This window comes from Amphiura filiformis, chromosome 9 (genome assembly GCF_039555335.1).
Source record: "Amphiura filiformis chromosome 9, Afil_fr2py, whole genome shotgun sequence".
NCBI lineage: Eukaryota > Metazoa > Echinodermata > Ophiuroidea > Amphilepidida > Amphiuridae > Amphiura > Amphiura filiformis.
Window position 1 is genome coordinate 64613084 of NC_092636.1, and position 21774 is coordinate 64634857.

General features: G+C 36.2%; 1 protein-coding gene across 1 annotated transcript; it reads right to left on the bottom strand.

Moving 5' to 3' along the window:
* Positions 1-876: 876 nt before the first annotated feature.
* LOC140161318 (ras-related protein Rab-30-like) lies at positions 877-21448 on the bottom strand. Its single transcript, XM_072184797.1, has 5 exons — positions 21286-21448; positions 9162-9407; positions 4997-5080; positions 2843-3026; positions 877-1909 (listed from the first exon to the last, which is right to left on the bottom strand). The coding sequence occupies exons 2-5, from the start codon at positions 9246-9248 to the stop codon at positions 1668-1670; spliced, it is 597 nt and encodes a 198-aa protein (XP_072040898.1). The 5' UTR covers positions 9249-9407; positions 21286-21448; the 3' UTR covers positions 877-1667.
* Positions 21449-21774: the final 326 nt, after the last annotated feature.

Here is a 21774-nt window from a genome sequence, read left to right on the forward strand (position 1 = left end):
CCAACTTATTTTACATACTATAAAATAAATTGAATTACAAACTTAAGTTTGTTGAGACTTGCCTTAAACTGGCAATCCCATCAAACCAGAATATGTTTCAACCCTTAGTCATCACGCAGGCAAACCTCTTGTTTTGGTACACTAATATTATACATGTGAGTCCTATCTACACTGTGTTACATTCTACTTGGCTGTATCATTTAATTGGTATAAAAGTGTATCTGAGTGTACTTTCATAATTATCAGATTTTATACTGTGAAATCTGTGAACAATGATGAGGAAATAACAATGTACCATCATCCATACATAGACTCACCTACAGCAGCACATAGCCCTAATGCTGACTATTAGGCAAAAAAAAAGGTTGTGTTGCCCTCAGCAACCGACCTTAAATTTTATTGAAAGACTAGTCTTACATTGATTATCTAACAAGTACCCAGTAGTCAACATTGATGAATGTCCCTAAGTGGAAGAAGCATTATTTAATATTTGTGGGAATTTTCAAAAACCGACTGTTTAGAAATTGACCAACCAAATCACCCAACCTTCCCATTTTGCACACTTGAAGGCAACACAACAATTTTTTTGCCTTAACAATTCTTGTGGTAACAGCCTATCACAGATAACTCATAGTTTCCCACTAATGGGGATAAAGGCTGCTTTGTACATGTATTCTGGAATGACAATTGAAACGGCCAAATCATACAGATAACACATGTACACCATATTTGTTCCATTAACTGCCCAGGGTGCTTATCACAGGCATGAGATTGCACTTTCCTAAAAAACAATCTGAAAATGCGAGTAAAATAGGGCAAAAAGTACCAAAAACAGGCTGAAATTAAATAAAGTTACAAAAAAAAAAAAAAAAAAAAAAAAGAATTCAGTTTTAAAACCGTTTGTTTATTTCTTCTTTATACTGGGTCCATATTCAGGGGAAAATTTAAGTATTCCCCTGTTCTTCCATATGGCCCAACTGAAAATTATCATATCTGTTAGCAAAATCATTTTGGGTGGGTGCTTATTTTTTACATTGTTTACATAATTGAATATGTAAAAATTGGCCGAAAATAGTCATCCATCACCATCAGATAGTATTTACTGTGCCATCAAATGTACTTGTACTTGTGGTAAACATTCTTATAAAATACAAAAGTCAGAACACCTCAAAGTTGGCCTTTTAAAGGTAATTTGCAGGAAAGTTATTGGTAAGTCATTTTTTTCCAATATTTTAAGGCTCCATTTTCCACATGTAGTCACTTGAAAGGTAAGCTGAATGGAATTATTTTGACAGTATTGTATATCACATTTTGCTTGTTGTTAAGTCGCTGGGTGGGCGCTTATAGTAAATGGATCAAATAGGTATATTGTTATCTGGAATCCATCTTTGAGGGCAGTGTTTTGATGAAGTAGTATTGCATAGGATCTATTATAATACTTAAACAAAACACTTGCTGTAGGTCAACTGCACATATTGTTATGGTTTCCAATACAGTATTATACATGTAACCCTTTAATCAGAAGTGATAGATTCTATGTTACATCTGAAGTACATTCCTTTCATCAGGTCTACAGCAAAAGAAAGTAGGTAGATACTTATGAAAGTACACTTACACACCCTTGTACCACAACAAACTAGGCTGTACTACCTTAATAGCTATAATGGCTATATCCGGCAGCAAATTGACACGCTACTGCTATCTCGTATAGGCTCTTCATGTCCCGTGTTCTTGATATCTGAGTTGCGTACATTGTTGGTGAGTTCTACAGCTATATCCATAAAGAGTTTGTCAACATTGTCGGACTCTTTGGCTGACGTCTGTAAGAACCGCATGGTGTGGCTTTCAGCAAATGCTTCTCCTTCATCTTGAGATACTTCTCTGTCTGAAGCCAAATCTATTTTGTTACCTGAGAAGAAACAATAAATTTAATAAACTTATTAAGTAAAATGCATGAAACAAAACCTTTTACCATTGACGCTGAACTATTGTAATAGCCATTGGGCAACATATTTGATCTGTGAGATCACACAGCATCACGAGTAATAATAATATTAAGCAACACTGGTGGGTAACCTAAACTCAGCCAAAAATGACAATGCGATAAGAATCTGAAACAGTGCTTTGTTTAAGAAATTAATTGGCAATTTGATACGTAAAGAATTAGAAATTTTTTAAGGCGATGCATAAATTGGTGCAAGAACCAAGTGGTTTCTTGTAAATGTTACATATATCTTTTTCCTACACATGCACAGAAGCTATTGTGATCTATCCATGCATAAACAGCACAGTTCATAACATCAGAACCCTACATGATCCATTCATAGCCTCAATGGCTCCATCATAAGTCACAAGGTGTGACAAGGAATGAAAGAATAATACATGGTGGGTATGGTGAGTTTGTGTTCACAACACATCACAATAAGGATTATTGAACAGTGTAGTGGTTGTATGCAGTTTGCTCAAGCATATCAATATACCAGTCCCTTGCCTTTGTTGATAAATACTGAGGTCAACTCATCTATAGTCAGAGTAAAAGTTTATCTCATGACCTCTGTATTACAAAGTGAGTTTCCCAAGCACTATACTTTGTTTTGCCCTGGTGCTTTTACGATGTTGCTCCACAAGCATGCCAACAAAGTGCTCCTGTACGTCACATCCAATTGTGTGGTAAAACAAAGTATAGACAAGGTATGAGCTGCTACGGAAGTGATGTCATCTTATGTGAAGAATAAAACAAGGTCATCACCTACATGAATGAAGGCATTGTTGGGTAAACAAAATTACCCTCAGCTGATGGCACCTGTAAATATATTACATATCTGCATAATTACTCACATACCTACTAATACAGAAATAACTTTAGGACTAGCATACTGCTCCACTTCCTTTAGCCAACTTGGTAGTGAATTAAAGCTCTCTTTAGATGTGACATCAAATACAAGGACCAACGCATCAGCACTGTGGTAGTAACTTTGTGTTATGGATCGGAATCTCTCTTGACCTGCTGTGTCCCATATCTGTAACTGTTGAGGCAAAAAACACAAGATTGTGTGAATATTACAGCAAACTATGACAGAAAAGTCAATTTTGTCAAAGATATTTTTTTAAATCATTATTAAACTGTACTGAATGACTTGTTAGCTGTTGTTTTGTATATTACTGAAGCTGATTCCTTTAGAAAAAAAATGGATCAGTTTTGTGGAAGTTGTGGAAACAATGTTAAAATACAGCCTTTCGTGGCAGATAATAAGATTTATAATTGCAAATTAAAACTTTGTGGGTTAGTAATTTCTGCTGCACAAATTCTTTTGAAAAATTGTATTTTTAAGCAGCCAAGGTTCTTTTTCCAAATCTTACATACAGTATTATGCAGAACCAAATAAATCATATACGTGACCTACTACCACGAAATCAGTATAAAGTCGCCGCAACTTTATACTTATTTTTACGAGTTGGTAGTTACGAGACATTTGGTCTGACTAAGTTGATGTTCTTTGTTTGCCGCCACCTGTACAAGCCAGTAGTATTATCCTTCGTGAATGGCCCATTGTGCCCCCATTCACAAAGGACATACAGACATACTTAGTGGCTTTAACAGGTGAATGAACACCAACACAGTAGCCAGGGCCTTTTGATTGACTAACACCTTGCGACTTTACACTGATTTCGTGGTAGCAGGTCACATATGAGCTGGGCATTGGTAGGAACTGTGTGTGCATGCATCATAGTGATCATATGATTTATTCTAGTCCATTGATGTTGAAATTAAGTATGCCTATGTGAACAAGCCTAATGTTTATGGGTTGCCCAACCTGTTACCTACACTGAAATATTTCATTAAATGAAGAGCTTAGTTTCAAAACCCCTTACATCCACTTGCCGAATTTTGAGAACACATCAAAAAATCATCAAAAAATCAAAATAATCACAATTTCAAAAGTGAACCATATTGGGGTAAATTTATTTTTTAATAGATGCACTATCTAATCCTGCACATTATGACACCACATTGAATCAATGTGACATCAAGAAGTAAAGTTATAAGCAATTGAATAGACGAAGGTCCAGTTTTAAAAGTGACAAACTGGCCTATACAAAGCGCAAAAAAATTCCAACAAAGCGCAACAAAGAGACAACACAGTTTCTTCAATGAAGCGTTATTTAAAGCAGTTTTATTTCTCTGTACTTTTCATAACTTTCATTTTATTTGTCAGTTCTTTTGTTTCAGTTTTCTTTTGTTCCTTTTGTTCTAAATTAAAGCCAAACAAATAAATTAGTCATTCACCACTCTCAAACCATATGTCTAGTCTGTGGAGTTTTGTATAGGCCAGTTTGTCACTTTTAAAACGGGACCTTCGTCTAATCAAATGCTTGTAACTTTGCTTCTTGAAGTCACATTGGATTCAATGTGGTGTCATGATGTGCAGGATTAGATAGTGCATCTATTAAAAAAACACATTTACCCCAATATTGTTCAGTTCGGAAATTGTGATTATTTTTCTAAATGTAAGGATACTTTATTGGCGCAGTATAGTAACACAATATGTGCCTCATACATCCTCCATGTGTTTACACAATATAGTTAAAGGAATTGTACTAGAAATATTATATGAGTGGGCCTACATTAGAACATGATGCATCGAAATACAAATCTATATTCACTTTACCAGCCCTTCTCTCCTCCTACTTCTACTGTCTTGATCATGAAATCTACTCCTATTGTGGCACAAAATTATCTTTCCAAATTGGCAATCAGCTGTGCCCTGTGTAAAAACATTGCTGAATTCTGTAATCATTGCTGGCAATCACAAATCCAATGGAATAGAAATGGCCTTTCAAAATTTATTGTTGTAGTTTGAAATGGTCTAACATGCTATTACAATGTACCACATCACTGGATGCTAACAAGTACTTTTCTTTCACGATTTCTTGAAGTCAGTACAAAACTATTAAAATTGGGATTTAAAGATTTGACTAGTGATGGCAGCCTTACCTTTGCCTTCTCTCCTCCTACTTCTACTGTCTTGATCATGAAATCTACTCCTATTGTGGCACCCTGACCTGGAGGGAATAAACCCTGCAACACAATCAAAATGTTCAAGGGTTACAATACTATACTATGTATTTTACCATTACTTTTGTGATGTGCTCTATCTTACATGGTATTCCAGCAAAATTCTGAAAAGATGGTGCAGCAGTAATTTTTTAAGGGTCAACATTTTCAAGGGTTATTATATGTTATACTTAAGAAATAAAGGGTAATGCATGATCCTTTACACGAAAATAATGTGTCCGAGGCAGTAAAAAGCGTAAATAATGGGTGAGGCGCAGCGAACCCATTATTTAAACGATTTTACTGCCGAGGACACATTATTTGCGTAAAGGATAATGCTGCACCCTTTATTTCTATTCTATTACCACAAAATAGTGCGATTTAAAGAGAAAATATCACATTTTTTGCCCAAATATTTCAAGTTGTTTACCTCAAGGTGTAGCGCCTACACGTAGCCAAAGCGTATGCACATTCCAATAACACAACCTAACATTCCATTCTCCCATATAAGCAGGTATGCACATACAATAACACACCCCTGGCATTCCATTCTCCCCCTACATAAGCAGGTGTGCTGTGCGCTTTGCTGTGCGCTATGATGAGAACATAAAGTTCGTTGCCCTTGACACTTTATCGCTAATTAATGGTCTGTCACGTGACGAGTTTCAACAAATCACAGTGCGCGATTTTCAATAATGGGTCGTGTGGGTAATAGAATATACAATGTATATTACCATTACTTGTACTGCACAATATATGTGTCAATTTAAACATAGCGACACATGTCTTGTCTTCTGTAATCCTATGATTCATAGAACCCTACCCTTTATATCATAGAGACCCAATCCTACAATGTAATCAAAATTGTTAGTCTTGGTCTCGACCGGCTAAATATATATTATAAGGGCTGTGAAAATATATTTTGCTCAATAACAGATTTTTCCTTAATTGGTACCACACAAATATGGCCCCATGAAAACAAGTTGTACCATTTACATTTCTGTGCACTCTATTAAATTGATTTGCATTTGGTTAATACCTTAATTCAATTAGACGACTAGAAGCTGTGGGTGATCTGATGTAACACATCTAGCGTTATTAAATGACACTCATTTTGTGTGAAGCAGACACATAATTTAAGTACTGGTCAACTGCATTACACATTGAATAAAAATGGACTTTAAAAGTAGAAACAATGTACATGTATGTATGTCAAATTTGTCCAAAATTATAGTGGGAGGGGGAGGGACTTGACAACTAAATAGTACACCAACATTATGTATAACATGATGTATGGGTGTGCATTCATATAATACGTCGGTCGCAACACATAGTGGCGTAGAGTGATTTTTCAAACTTTCCGTTTCACATAGTGGCGTACAGGTTTAGAGCTAGCTATTATCTTATAACAGTTATTTATATTTAATATTAAAGATTAAGTGTAATAGTTTGAACCTTAAACTTCAATTTCATATGGAATATGACCACTAAGAGATAATAATGGACGAGTATCGGCGCAGTTACTAGTAGCATATCCTTCAAAAACGTTTTGCTCGTAGACGTATTTTGTCCTTCACGTACGCCACTATGTGTTGCGACCGACGAATACATTGTACACGTCCCGGGGTACATGTGTGTTGAAAATTAAGAAAAAAGTTCAACACCACAAACTGATATGATATTGAAACAGCTTCCATAAAAATTTGCAACATATTTGTAGCTAACTTGCTATACTGTAAATAAATTGCAGACACCAACATAATGAGTGCTAACTTCATTCCATTTTGTAATGTGTAGAAATTGAACTTTGCATCCTTTAAAAAGCTGTGCTACTAATAATTCTCCATTAGAAAATCAATTTACATCAATCATGCATGCTTTACATTGTCCATTGAACTTTCCCAACTGTGGACCTTTTAATTCTGTAAACTTACAGTTACAGTTACATCATTGATTAATTAACAGACCAGTAGCAGAGACAATGTACAGGCATATTGACTGCATACATTTTTTCTAATTGACTAGACAGGCTTTTAGAGATGTGTTTCACAGTATGGAATAACCATGTGTAAATCAATATGACACTCTTGCACTATAGATCAATTAGTATTAGCATGAATTTATGCTGAGACAAAGCTCGCTGTTAGATAGAGTTACACATAATAAAAGAATTCTAAAAACAATGTAAAATTACATCACATATTCTCTTTATGCAAACACCACATTGAATTTTTAAACTGTACACCAAAATTAACCATAAGGCGGCAACAAAACAAAACAACAACCTGTTTTAAACTGTCCCAACTGGCCAGATTTTGAATTTTGGGAGCCTGTTTTCATTATTATTTTGCTAAAATCATCTTAAACTTCTCCATATTGTAGTCCACTTGCCCATTGTGCATACTCTTAATAAAACTCTGATTTAATTTATTTGTGCAAAATTGATAGACTTTCACGTCTGATCTGATCTTCTTAGTCATCTAACTCCCTCTGTTTGTTGGCTTCCCAAGTAGACTACTTACTTTAGATTGTGGATAACATGTTTAACACTGTTGTCTATGGATGAGATTGTCGGATTTCTGGCCTACTAAAATTGGCTATGATGTAATGCATCTTTAAATGGATCTGGCTTGTGATTGGTCGCCCAGATCTTGTTATGGTTTAAATCCTCCGGGCACGTGGCATTACCATTGATAACTACATCGTACACAACTGTGCGGCGTCTTGTATGTCCAGGCCTTGTGCTTGCGGTTAAACATGTTAAATTGGATTGATAAACAAGTAAGATTGACAGTGTGTGTTCTCAGTGTGTGTTAGGGACTAAGTCCCCGATCAAAGTCCTGTTAAGAATGCAAAGTACATAGTCGATTTTTAACTCAGGCTTTCATGATTAATGAACTGGTTGATTCTAAAATCAGAATTGGTCAGTATTGATGTGTCATTAGAATATGTTGCATTATTGTTACTGTCACAGGCCTATATAAATTTTTCATAACCATTTACTTGTATTTTGATGTAATTAATATTAGTATAATTTCGTTCATCATTTATCAAAAATCGACTATATGGCATAGTCTAAAATCATCTAAAATCATCCATCAACCAAAATTGATTGATTTTGACTGAACATTTTTGAAAAAAAATTCAGAACATTTTCAAAATGTATTTGCAATAAAATCATCACACACATATGCTCACCCCGGCTCCCCTGTGTCAACCTCCTTACAAGGCAAGTTTTGCCCACACCAACATTGCCTATTAGGACTACCTTGACAAGATATGGTCCAGGGTTAGGCACAATGTCACAACATCTCTACAAGGCAAAATTTACCCACATCAGCATTGCCTATTAGGACTACCTTGACAATATATGGTCCAGGGTAAGGCAGTGTCACAACATCCCTACCCACATCAGCATTGCCTACATGTATTAGGACTACCTTGATAAGATATGGTCCAGGGTTAGGCAGTGTCACAACATCCCTACCCACATCAGCATTGCCTATTAGGACTACCTTGACAAGATATGGTCCAGGGTTAGGCACAGTGTCACAACATCCCTACCCACATCAGCATTGCCTATTAGGACTACCTTGACAAGATATGGTCCAGGGTTAGGCACAGTGTCACAACATCCCTACCCACATCAGCATTGCCTATTAGGACTACCTTGACAAGATATGGTCCAGGGTTAGGCACAGTGTCACAACATCTCTACCCACATCAGCATTGCCTATTAGGACTACCTTGACAAGATATGGTCCAGGGTTAGGCACAGTGTCACAAGATCCCTACCCACATCAGCATTGCCTATTAGGACTACCTTGACAAGATATGGTCCAGGGTTAGGCACAGTGTCACAACATCCCTACCCACACCAGCATTGCCTATTAGGACTACCTTGACAAGATATGGTCCAGGGTTAGGCACAGTGTCACAACATCCCTACCCACATCAGCATTGCCTATTAGGACTACCTTGACAAGATATGGTCCAGGGTTAGGCACAGTGTCACAACATCTCTGTAAGGCAAAATTTACCCACATCAGCATTGCCTAATAGGACCACCTTTATATTAGAGTTTAGAGTTAGGGTTATAGCTTACCTGTGTAAACCTCCTTACAAGGCAAGTTTTGCCCACACCAGCATTGCCTATTAGGACCACCTTGAAGAGGTATTTATAGTCTTCCATCGTTAGCTTGATCAGGAATTAGTTCTGTACAGGTACTAGGTGATGTGAACAGCCTTCTAGAAGATTTTCTTCAACTGGAGTGGATGGTCCAAGATGTGGAAAAAGAGTGATAGCAGTCAGCAGTGCCAGGACAGGTATCAGCTAGGTCAAATCATGAATCTGTAATCAGCAAACCAATAATTCTAATCAGTGATATAATTATAAATGATTTTATTGTCCACATATTCTTGTTCATGGGTTGATTGCTGTTTTAGCACATCATCATGTATGACATGTATTAGATAAGAGTGCTATGAGCTCTTCAGCCATCAGTGTTGGAATTAAGCATTTTTTATGTATACATAGCAAAATCTGCTTTCTTTACTTTTCTCTTGGTACATTCACATACTTCAGTGTGTAAGACTGTAAGTCTATGGCATAAAAAATTGTGTAGCAAATTGATAAAATTGTGTATTTCCAATGCTGTCAACCATAGATCAGTACAACACATGGATGACCTCATCAACTAACCAATCAAAACTTCCTCTGTTTCCCTTCCACGTCAAAGCTTCCACAAACATAAGGGTTACATTCTAGGTTTGCGTGTGTAGCACTTAGAATACAATATGGCATAATCCATTGCTCGTACTTGCAACGCAAACAAGCATTCACTATAAATCAAAGCTTTAGCGGGTGCATGGTAAAAATAATCCACAGGTACACTGTTTTGCCTTCCGTGAGCAAAACATGTCCTTTGGCAAAAAACGCCTCTGACAAATTAGCAATAAACTGTTTACAGTTGATGTAGTCTCATCATACTACAATCAGCGATGAGTCTTCAGAGGACACGCATTTACAAAGTACCCTGGGCTTGGGAAGGATTCATAATGGTAACTTTTTTTTTTTAATGAAAAATACTTTTAAGTGATTAAAATAATACAGAAGGGAGGCTTTGCAGCAAAAAGTTCTTTATTTAATTATTTCGTAGGATACAATGTAGATGTGGTTTTGAAGAAAAAGTTGTGTACATCAACATTCATTATATTTTGTAATTGATGTGAAATTTCTGTAGTAAAAATTAAATAGATTTTATCTTTATATGACTTTCAAAAGAAATAAAGACACATTATTACTGGTAAATTGAAAACAATAAGTACAAAACTATATGGCGCTAAGGACTCTGGAAAACATGGAAAATGCTATATACACTAACCTAACGCCACCTCAGTCGCTGTGTAATCGCTACATGCCTGGTGTTTCTTTTTGTTGGCTTCACTCCATAGTGGTGTATCGGTACAATGAAATGCAATGTTTTTCATATTTGCCAATATTTCTTAGTTTATAATATTTGTATACAAAGTGGCATATGGTCGATACTTGATACGCCACAACATGTATTAGGGTGCATACCAATTGTTACCAATTTTAAAATTATAAAAGTTCTAGTCTTAAAATGTTCCACTGGTGAAAAAAATCCCCAAAGTTTGGAATCTTCTCCCTTGCCTATGTACATAAGGCAGCTATTTGTACATGTTTTGTTTTATTACAAATGTAATAGCTGCCTTTTCTGTGTTTTAATTATTAATGCTGTGTGTTCATTAGTTATCACTCATTCAAATAAAATAAAAAGAAAACACATTAAAGTAGAGTTCGAAGTTTACCGTTTTCTAAAATCCATTTTCCGTGTTGTAATCCGTATTGTAAAATTTGTAAATTGTTTCATGAATAAAGCTTAAAACGTATAAACAACGATATAATGTCACACTAAAGTGATATGCTCTGATTGAAAATCTCACGATAATAGGCCGACTGTTACGATGTTTGGATGGATGGATATAGGGGTTCATGCCTTGGTAATATACCTTTTTTCGGTATTATTAAACAGTATTTTTATCATAAAAATTAACACACACAACTCATGATTGTTTTTAACATTTATCTCTCTATATCTTTTAACAATTTTTGTCACATCATACAAAAATGTCATTTTCCGTGTTGTACCTCTGATTCCGTGATTTTTTTCCGTTTTCCGTAAAACAGAAAACTTCGGACTCTACATTAAAAGCAGCTTTTTGGGCTATTAATAGTGTCCTGGGAAGTATCTCCAAAGATTACTTCAAGGGGGACTATTGTTTTAACTTCATTAGCTGGTAAATTCCCTGTTTATATTCTGGAAAAGCGCGTGAATTTGGGCTAAAAAGCCCCAAATTGGGCTGATAATAAATAAAAGTGTAGAAATTTGGACACAAAAAAATCCTGAATTCAGGATTAATCCTACAAACTTACATCCCTGTTAGCCGTAGAAAGCAAGTTATAATGCAAGCCTCATCATTATTACCATACTGACGCGAGTATAGTCCCACCTTCGAGTAAAGTCCCACCCCTATATTTTTGAAAAATTACAGAAATTAAAAAAAAAAAAAATATCAAAATGCATTCAAATTCAATGCATCTTGAAATCATTAATAGAGTATTCACATGAATACAAATGATCAATTTTCATATTTTTTTTAACCACCCCCCAATTTTGACAAATGTTCACCCAAAAACGGGGTGGGACTATACTCGCGTCAGTACGGTAATTGTGAAATCAACTGTCATCATTCAGATGCACAAATTACAGGTTCACATCCTCCATCTTGTGGAACTGTGTCAATGTATTTTAGGTGGCAAGGACAAAGTTAACTTTAGGCAACCCGTAGCACTGCACAAAGCATGTTGGATGACCAAGCTTCTATATGGCATACAGATCTCTGCTGGAAACTCCAATTTCCTAACTTCCTCCAGGACCAATTCCAACAAGATAACAATATTACGAAGAGTGAGGGACTTTGTGATATTTGGTACCTTTACAGCTCGTGGTGGTTTACATTAGGGTGCATCATGCCCCCCTTTTGTCAACCAGATTTTATGTAGCCAGTCTTAAAATGTGCCAAATGATGAAATAATAAGATTCCCAAATTTATTCCGAGTTCGTCTTATGGGTCCTCCGTGGCCCGAAAGTTTGAACGAATAACCCATATGAAGATTACGCAATAGGCACAGGCAGCTATTCACATAACATGGATTTTCAATCATAAAATTGGCTGCTCTAAGTAACCAAGTACTAGGGGTATTATATAACTGTGTACATGATACAGGCAATCAAAAACCATTACATTTTAACTTGAAGCAGCTGTTTCAAACCCATATTTAATCATGTAAACAAATAGCTGCCATTATACATTTCTTGTATTTGACACTTAACACATTGAAATATGTGTATTTCTAGTGGGGAAAAAGTCATTTAAAAACAACTTTGGCTAAAAATGCAATTGATGATTAGTCTTAGGCCTAATAATATGGAGTCAATGAGATAAAATAGTGCATTTATGGACTTCCATTGTATCCCTGGGCACTATTCTTAGAAAGCTGGGTTTCCCCCAGCAAAGATTCAGATGCAGGTCGAATTAATTATTACATGTAGATGGTATGCGAATTGATACTTTTTGAGATCTGAAAGTCAAAGGCAGAAACGAAGAGAGAAGATTACTTTGAATTCATTGAGCTATATGTAAGGTATTCTTGGGTGATCTGAAGGTGCTGACATTTAAGCAATGCAAATTATGCAATGTACAAGGCAAGGTGGACGGCAAAGTTACTCAATCAAAAATCACCCCCGGAGATCACCATGTTGGAAAATAACAACGCCCAGCTACCACAGGGAACAGTCACAACAAAGCATCAGCTACCCAAGAAGCAGGGTTCGGTTTTTGCCGGCAAAAACCTGTTTTTGCCGGCAAAGTGGCAATAACTGGCAAAAACTTGTTTTTGCCAGTTTTTGCCTGGTTTAAACCGGCAAAATGGCAAAAACTGGCAAAAACTCTAAATAGTCACTCAAATATTAACAAGTAACACAGAAAGCTCATAAACAGTACACATACAACTTTAAATAATCATTCAACATATTTTTTTTATCTAATCAAGTCCTTAAAATGAAAAAGTTAAATGCACTACTAAGCAATGGAAACGCATGCCTTTAATTTCTTAATAAACAAATATGTTAATTACAAAATCTGGCCTTGTTACACTCAGAAAATTATTTTTTTAATTTAATAATATGTTTTAAAATAAAAAAAATCTGAACTTTAGATCACTTTTGTAGTTTTTGCCATTTTTGCCGGCAAAAACTGGCAAAAACTGTTTTTGCCAAGTGGTTAAAACCATGGTTAAAACCGTGGTTTTTTCCACCTCCGGCAAAAACTTGCAAACCCTGCCAAGAAGCATGACTTTGTTATATATTTGCAACCATCATCTATAGTTCCTGGTGGATAACCTGTAGTCATACTGCAGCTGATGCACCCCAGAACGATCTTGACCTCTATAAGCACCTATTAGCATACGATTCTGTGGATTCTTCAGTATCAAAGCGTGCAATCAAGGCAGTAAAACGCCAGAGAAGCAAGCAATTGCGGACTTTTGCGGTTAAATTTTTAGAGGTAAAACCAGCAGAAGAAGTTTATAACTCCAAGTAACCGGTTTGGCATGGAGTTTTAAACCAACCTTCCCAAACAACATCACTCAGTCTACTTCACTCGCAGACTTGGTATAGGACCCAACTCATGGTTCATGATGAGGGTACCACAGATCGACCATCAATTTCTTGAAGAGAGAGCACGAGAACTGGGCTATGTGTGCTACTATCAAATATTTCTAAAATCAACATCAGTGCCATCAATGTCATCAACGATGCAGCCGAGTGAGCAGTGAAATTGAGCTTGGATTTCCTCAGCACTGCAAAATCTGAGCGCCATTATCAAAATGTTCTACAGGCTGTTGAACAGGACAGGAAGAACAGGCCAAATCTGCGTAAACGTAAACTTTCTCACATGAACTGTGGTTAAAGTTTTTAGCTTAAGTGTGCTTTGAAATATAGTTCATATTCAGCTATTAATTGAATACCTGAGTGGAAGAAGGGCCCAACTCCATCAAAACTGTTTTTGAGATATCAAGAAAAAACTTAATATTTGGAAAAGTTTTATAGACAGAATGTTTTCATCTTCAGGGGACCTTAAATACATGAGCATACAATATTACGTACATTCAAAATTATATATGATGTTTCCATGGCAACGGTGCAGGTCTTAATACTGAGCTGGAGTTGGGCCCTTCTTCCACTAATATACTGGAAGTGCCAGTTCCGTGTTAGAAATGGCTACAGAAATTAGGTAACCACCATTAATTGCACAAATATAACTCATGTAATATGTTTGCAAGAAAGTTTATTGTAGTGAAAAGCATATTTCATGGATTAACAAAATTCCTCTTTAACCCACTATTTGTGGAAGAAGGGCCCAACTCCATGGATTTGGGCCTTTCTTCCATGAAAATCATGATTAAGTGTATGTGGAAGACTATTTAAAGAGTGGACTTTGGCTCATCTTTCACACACAAGGAAGAACAGTCTGCTGGCAATAAAATGCTGGGTCTAACTCAATTTGGTAAAAAATTGGAGTTGGGCCCTTCTTCCACTCAGGTATACAATTGTAAATGGCAGTACACTGTGCTAAATACACACGTAAGTGTGTCAAAGCACATGGCAGCTATTCATTTTTGTGATATATGCCATATTCATTTGAACTTTAACTTCAAGTTTAGTTGAAAACAAACCCCAATTACATATAATCCTAATCATAAATTTTAAGTACATGGCAGCCATTATATGTACATGTACCCTTAAACTTTGGGTTATTCATTCAAACTTTCTGGCCACGGAGGACCCATAAGACGAACTCGGAATGAATTCAAATTTTGGGAATCTTATTATTTCATCATTTGGCACATTTTAAGACTGGCTACATAAAATCTGGTTGACAAAAGGGGGGCATGATGTACCCTAGTTTACATGCAAGTCTGCTGTCAATGCATCATAGAATGACTTGAAACTGTACCACAGTCTGTTTTAATGTACAAGGATGTACAATGTAGACCCTGTCAGTGCTTTCAAGAAGTGCGCAATCAGAGCTTTCTAAAGGCATCTCTGGTACCTCAATGCAGAGATGGTACCATTTGCAATTTTCAGTTGTACCGAAAGAGGAGACACAAGCACTAGCTGACAGACTCTGTTAGGCCTCAAGAAGTAATGCATGCACCAAGTGATAGTAATGGTACTGGGTTTGGCAGGGACTGCTGACTGTCTTTTGAAATTTGCAGGAGAGCATTAAATAGCTCTTCTGGAATCTTCAAGGAGATCTGTTGAGAACATTTACAATATAATGTAAGGTGAGGATGGTCAACTAAGGAGAGCTAAAAATCACTCTCCTATATCAGATTTAAGGAGAGCAGTTAGAGAACGATTCCTCTCGCTCTCCTCAAAAGGCAGTCCCTGGTTTGGGAAGCCCAACCAGTCCAAAACCCTTGCTGATTTAGTCTACCAAGATTCATGTTTCACTCTTCTCGCCTAACTCTGCTGCATACCAAGCATCTGCTCATAACAGGGCTCAAATTTCGGGGAAGCCACTGAGGCCATTGCGTGCCTTTTTCAGTTTTGACCTTGGGGCCCCAGATTTTTATCAACTGATCAAGGCATTCTTCATCACTTGTTGGCATTGTGACTTGGTGTCCTTCTTTGTCTTTGCCCAGTGGCCTTGAAAATGGGTGCCCCAAAAAATTAGAATTCGAGGCCTGGCTCATTTAAAAGTACGGTAATATTAAACTATGTGGTTTATATTGCCCAAAGCTGCTTTGTCTTTAATTTTGTGAATTAGAACTCTCGGAAACTATGAACAGGGCAGAAATGCAGTATGAATCATAAAGCAGCTATCATTTTCTACATAAATATTTTGCATTCCAAGTGGCTGCCTTTTGCATTTAGTGCTACAGTAGCAAAATATTTTTGAATGGCTCATGGGACCCCTAATGACCGATTTCAACCAAATTTCACATGAGGGATTCTTCTATTAAAGTGGAACACTTTAGGGATAGGTAGAAGTTCAATGCTAACATTTTTTTTAATGGGGCTAGTATGTATGCACCCTAGCCACTATAGAAAACACACTTTGTAACGATACACCAAATCTAATTAATTAACAGCTTCAGTAACAAAAATGTCACAGATAAATGACACATCTGTTTTGCCTTGTTTTTCAAGTTTGTGTTGCGAACTACATTGTATATTAAAATAGTCTGTACATACATACTGCATGTGTATACCTTTTTCGAGTCAGTAATTTAGATTGTATTTTATTGTAAACTAAATGATGAGAAGTACATTGTATGTTACTTGTATTAGGGCCATTCTTCGGTCACGTGTGTGACATAACTAGGGGTATTTCACACTAATGCTCCTGTGCCTGCTTTATAAATAAAACAGATAACACCATATCTTTTGCATGATAGTTACACTAATGTCTATACTTTTCAAAAATATTTTAATTTTTTTTTTATGTTGTGTTATTTTCGTGTCAGGGGTCAACAAAGGGTCGGTCATGTGTTGTGTGTGACATCAGACGGATGCAAGTTTTTGGATTTTAAAATTCATTTCTAAATTTCTGTGAATGTTAAAGGACCTACATATTCATACCAAATGTAGTAAAGCATTGATATTTTGCAATTACAATGACACCAACATTGACAAGAAACATTCATGCCTAGCTGTGTTAATTGAGGGTTTGATACTAAACATTTGGTAACATGTGTAACATTTGGTTTTGTTCATCTGAATGTCACACACTTTACCAAACTTTTGGGTGAACAATTAAAGTATTTTATAAAAGCAAATTTGTTTCTAAATTTATTTATTATATGCCCTATAACCAACTAAATATATTGTTTGGGGAAAAACAGTGGTGTCATGTCAACAATCACTTCATACAAACCTTCCATTAAAACTGAAATAACCGGATAGTGACACAGAAATCCATATTCTTAGGGGTAGGGGTAAAACATGGGTCAGTTTTTGCTCTTTTAAGAATATTTCAGGTGATGTTAGAGCTAAAACTTTGTGTTTAGGTTCATTTTGTGATTTACTTTTATATGGCAACTACAAATCAGGTAAAAATTACATGTTTGGATTTGTTTTCTTCCAGAAAGTCCATTTTTAGCCTATTTGTGTGTACAATCAAGGTTTTATCACATTTGTGAGGACACAACCACAAAATGATACCATAGCAGCAAGGTATCAAAAATGTTGGTACTTATTTTGGTGTCAGTGGATAGAGGAGACCCATAGCTATAATACATTGATACGATACCAAAATTCAACATCATAGGGTGCTCTTAATGGAGCTATTTGTATGTCACACACGTTACCAAACTTGTCACACACATGACCCCGGTCACGTCGTGTGACTGGTTAATTATCATGAATTACGTAAAAACTAAGAATAATAATTTCCATTTAGGAAGCTGGAATGGAGGGTATAGGGCCAGAGCCAAAATTCCCGTTTGTGGCGGGACGGAATTTTGATAGACATTTTGATTGGTAGCTCTGTGCAGGCATGAGACTGCACTTTCCTAAAAAAAACTGAAAAAACTGAAATGCGCGTGAAATTGGGCAAAAAGTACCAAAAACAGGCTGAAATTAAATAAAGTTGCGGAAATTTTGACTATAAAAAAAACTGAATTCAGTTTTTAAACTGAAAATTCTCATGCCTGTCTGTGCCTGTTGATTTTATGAATAGTTCATGCTCTAATAGAAACAAGTAAGTTACAGACTACAAAATTTTGACTGAAGAAAAAATATTTTGTCACTTTCGAAACTTTAAAAAATCATCTCAGAATGTGGCGGGACGGAATTTTACTCTTATTTTCATTAAATTGCTTCCATCCCGCCACAAAAAGAATGAAAAAAAGAGAAGTTAAAATGGTTCCGAGTCTAGCTAAACTGTTGAGTTCAATTTTTCTGCATTCAGATGTGTTTATTACCATAATAGTTGATAGTTTGGAAGGTTTTTACTGAAATATTTTTTGTCGTCCCTTCCGGAACTTAAAAAAATCATGTCACAATGTGGCGGGACAGAATTTCACACTTATTTTTATTTATTTCTTTATTTTTGCAAAGTCCACCAACATTTCTTTTTAGTGCTGAAATTGCCCTTACACAAGACCTATTTATAAAACCAGAAACAAAAAAATCCTATCTTTTTTAAATATGTCATAAGATCAAATTTTAACATTCCGTCCCGCCACACCTAGTGTATTTTATTGCTTGCATTACGAAATTGACGGGCAAATTTTACTTTTTTTTTCGCTGATTCATAAACTTTAGTTAGTAGTCTATTCAGCCAGAGGAGAAATTCACTCCTGTGACAATTTCTAAATTTTAAGTTGAGTGATGACCATTTTGGCTCTGGCCCTACAATGTATTTCAGTCTACCTTTTGACATAAAATATGAAGTTCAGTGAATAAAATCTTTTTTGGTCACGTATGTGACATACAAAACCAATTAATTTGTTTCGTTAATCACATGATTGTTGTGGTTTGAAAATATTTTCAACAGTTCTGATTTGTTTTAGTGGCGTCATAACAGCATATTTTTCAGGAAATTAAAAAAACACAAAATATAAAAAGTTAAAACTGCAGTAAGTGTTAAAATGGCCCAAAAACCTTACTTTTATTTACCCAAAACTAACAATTATGTTAATTTATGCAAATTAGGGTGTTCGGCGATTAATTTTTCATGAAAATTACAGTTCTTAAAACTTTGAACTGTACTTGTCACAAAAAAGTTTAAAAATAAATGATACCTACAATTTGATTGTTTTCAAATTAGTTTCATTTTCTGAAGAATGGCCCATTAGTAGGCCTATACATTTTCAGAAGGGAAATGATGCAAGGAGTCCAACTAGCATATATTCCAGATTCCTGCAAAAATAAACAGTTTTTGAGAAAAATCTCAAACTTTGATTTTACTTTACTGACTCGAGGAAGGTACACAGTTATTCAAGAACTCTAGCTTCAAATTTACTCACGCTATAGAAAAATTATTAAATTTGTGTACATCGTGGAACATACTCTTTGTGTGGCTGTGCGTAGTAAGCTGTTGTACGCAGATAACCTCGCTAATATGGATGCATAGAGTAGCAGTAGTTCCAGTAACTGTAACTCGTCATACCTAGATGTCATTATGTTTATGATAAAGACTGAAGTCTTGCTGGCAGGACTAAGAGTAGCGTTGAATTATGATACGCCACAGAAAAAACACGGAAAGTGACATTAACAGAATTTCAAAAGTATACCTGATCTCATGTACCAATACCTTGTGTATTGGTACATGATCAGCGGTATACTTCAGCAATAGCGAATAAGTGGTCGTTTTTACTCTTTTCAAAACGTCACATGTACACCAAATACAGCCCCGAAATGGTCTACTTTTAGCGTGCCTTAACTCCGAAACAGTTTAGTCAAAGTTAAAAATGCGATCCCCAACCCTTTGCTTACCTTGGACGAATTTGCAGTATTTTCCGCTAGCTCCGTGTTGAAAAATGTCCGGTACTTCTCCGGTACAAACATAGAAATGGCCACATTTGCTTCAGTCCTGGTATGAATATTTCTTCCGTAATCCAATGGTTCCAACGTGGGCATCACGATGATAGTCTCCTACACAACCAGATTGTGTCGGCCTGGCGCTTCGTCGATCCTAAAAGTGAGGACAGCGTGAGCTCTTACCTGCGTAAAAGTCTGTTCGACAAAGGCAATAAGGATGATTGACAGCGCCGTTCATTGGGCGGAGCCATTATATTACGTCATGACAGCAGACAGGTTGCGCTGTTCTCTGACCTTGACTGTTCGTCACGTAGACATACCGTGACCTGGGTACACGCGATACAAAGCTGGGGGATGCGACTGCGGCCGCCATTTTGACACGCGGTATCTACTCTTCAGATAAATTACTTTTGGTGACGTTTTATATCAAACAATTTTCTATAACTGATTTCTACTAGAATTTCAATTTTTTATTAATGAAGGTGCATGTAGTTTTGAGGAATAACACGGGATGTTTCGAGTTTTATTTCAACTGGTGGTGTAGGAAGGTGAGTGAATTAAGTGAATGAGGCCGGGATTGAGGTTTCGTTGTTTCAACGATCCGATAGTAGGATCTGAAACGTAGGCTAAAATGTCTGATGACGCCATGTTTACATGAAAACATTAGCTGTTGCGAGGTCAGTGTCGTTGAATTCGTTACCTAAATTCCTTTCAGGATATTCTGATTTCACTTAGGGGTGGTGCAATAATTATGTGTACCCCGGTGAATTATAGGGGGGCAAAGATTTTTGGCAGGCCAAAGGGGGGCAAGCATTTTTGGCAGGTCGAAAGGGGGGGGTCAGCGATTTTTGGCAGGTCGAAGGGGGGGGGCAAGCAATTTTTGGCACAGATATTTTGGGCACCGTTTCTATATTACGCTCTAAAAAGGCCTAGGAAAACGTTATGAACACGTTCAAATATGCAATATTTCCTGCTCGCTGCGCTCGCAATATATGTTAAGACAATTTAAGGTTTTAAATTGGGTTCCCCAAAATCTTGCATGTGTAAGGGGGGGGCAAAGATTTTTGCACGTCAAAGGGGGGGCAAAGGTTTTTGGCATGTCGAAAGGGGGGCAAAGGTTTTTGGCACGGCCAAAGGGGGAACAAGCGATTTTGGCAGACCATTTTGAGAATTCACCCCCGAGTACACATAATTATTGCACCACCCCTTATTTATGATGTGTACGAAAATTCACCATATAAACTCAAAAGTGTGAATGCAAGCTGTTATTGCTGACAATAGAAACATTGTTGCAAAGTCATTAAAAACAGGTATGTATTACAGACGTACTTTGGCCGAAACGAGATACAGGCCAGTTAGGCAGTCTATTTCAAAAGTAGAACACAGAAAAATTACATGGCTTTATACTAGATAACCATACTTCTACCATAACTACTCAATAAGAAACAAGTATCATGAACATGACATTGACAAACATGCAAACCTAAAATCTTGCATGCAATGAATATGAATTGAATGACAAACAAACACAATGGTCAATGCAAAATCATGAAATGAATGTTGAACTTGAAGTAAGCTTACAATTTAACTTACGTTTTTCATTCCATTTCAAGGCCGATAACTCTATAAATGTCCAGATTACTTCTTAAAAGAAGCTAATTTAATATAAAGCCAAAATAGTCAAAGATTTGCTGACTCTTATTAATGAAACAGATACGATTTTCATGTAATCTATCACCGGACACAACTTGTAACATCAATATTTTTCTTCTGAATGAACCTTGCTCCGGAAGTGATTTGCTGTCTTATTAATTTGCAATGGATTGTGGTATACATGTAAATGACAGGGTACCATACGAAGACTCTAAATACAACCCAATATTTGATTGGGTAATGTACAGAACAGTTTTAGCACTATTTATCATATATTCCCTAAATATAACCATATTGAGGAAAATTGAGCACATAGAATAATTAAAATTTAAGATATATTTTATAATTTACTTTAACTAGAATTATTTCAGGCTTTGGAGGATTTTAATCAAAAAATTCCCGAAAACCTGGAACAATATTTGACCAATA